Consider the following 1,015-nt stretch of genomic DNA (forward strand, 5'->3'; position numbering starts at 1 on the left):
GAGCAGGGGTGCCTATGGGCCAGGGCAGGGCTGCCGACAGCAGGGCTGCAGGCTCCAAGGCCCCAGGGGTCCAAGTGGACCCCTTTCTCTCCCTGGCCCCTGGGGGTGGGGCTCCTAGGCACATCACTGGGGGTGGGTGCTGAGCAGCGACCTTCCCATCCCCCTGACCTCGGTTTCCCTGCGGGGCTGCTGTGGGGTGGAGCTTGCTGTGAGGACGAAGGACCTGGGGCCACTGGGCCAGGCTGGGGGCAGGAGGAGCGTGAGGGGGGGCAGTCCCCCATCTGGGCGTTGGAGGCAGGAGGGAGATGGGCCGCATGGGGACACGGCCAAGCCCCAGGGACACGTCCTAACCTCTGGGCCACCCCTGGGTGCTCAGGGCTCACTTCTCAGTGCTCAACTGGGGCCCTCGCTTTCTTTGCTAAAAGCGTCACGAATTGGAGAAGCGACTCACTCACGGGAAGGTCCCGGGGTCTCCTCTCCCCACCTGCGCATCACAGAGCAAGGGGCTGGGCCAGCCTGAGGTGACACTTCTAGCTCTTAAATGGCTCCCGAGCCCTCAGGTACCTCACAGGGACACCCCCAGTGCTGTCCACGGCTCAGCTGGCCCGGGGTTGGTCGGACATGCCCTCAGGGACCCAGGGGCTCCCGGGCTGAGGCTGGCACCTGTCCACGGGGACTCTGTCTACCCGGCCCTGAGCCTCTGCACGGGAGCCAGTGTGAACTCACCAATTGATCTCCGAGGACGACTCATTGAAGGTGTAATTCTGCTTCGGGCAGCCCCAGCTGTGAAGAGACAGAGCTGGCCCGGCCACAGCCCCTCCCAGCGAAGTTCCTGGAAGGGCCCTTCCCGGGGCTGCTACGGGCTCAGGGACTGTGGGGCACCCTCTCCCCACCCAGGGCCAACCCTCCACATTTTGAAAGGGCGTCTGCGCTCTAGCACTGGATAAGGCAGCCTGCTTCCGCCCTGCAGCCCCACCCCACCCCCAGGGTCTCTAACAGAGGCGGGGCAGGCTGG

General features: G+C 66.2%; 1 protein-coding gene across 1 annotated transcript in view; it reads right to left on the reverse strand.

Moving 5' to 3' along the window:
• KCNT1 (potassium sodium-activated channel subfamily T member 1) overlaps positions 1 to 1,015 on the reverse strand; it is a 63,533-nt gene that overhangs the window by 26,261 nt on the left and 36,257 nt on the right. The window contains exon 9 of the mRNA XM_023536468.1: positions 727 to 783. Coding sequence (XP_023392236.1) covers positions 727 to 783 — 57 coding nt within the window. The remainder of the gene's footprint in view (positions 1 to 726; positions 784 to 1,015) is intronic.

This window comes from Pteropus vampyrus, unplaced genomic scaffold (assembly GCF_000151845.1).
Source record: "Pteropus vampyrus isolate Shadow unplaced genomic scaffold, Pvam_2.0 Scaffold157, whole genome shotgun sequence".
In the NCBI taxonomy this organism is placed as follows: Eukaryota; Metazoa; Chordata; class Mammalia; order Chiroptera; family Pteropodidae; genus Pteropus; species Pteropus vampyrus.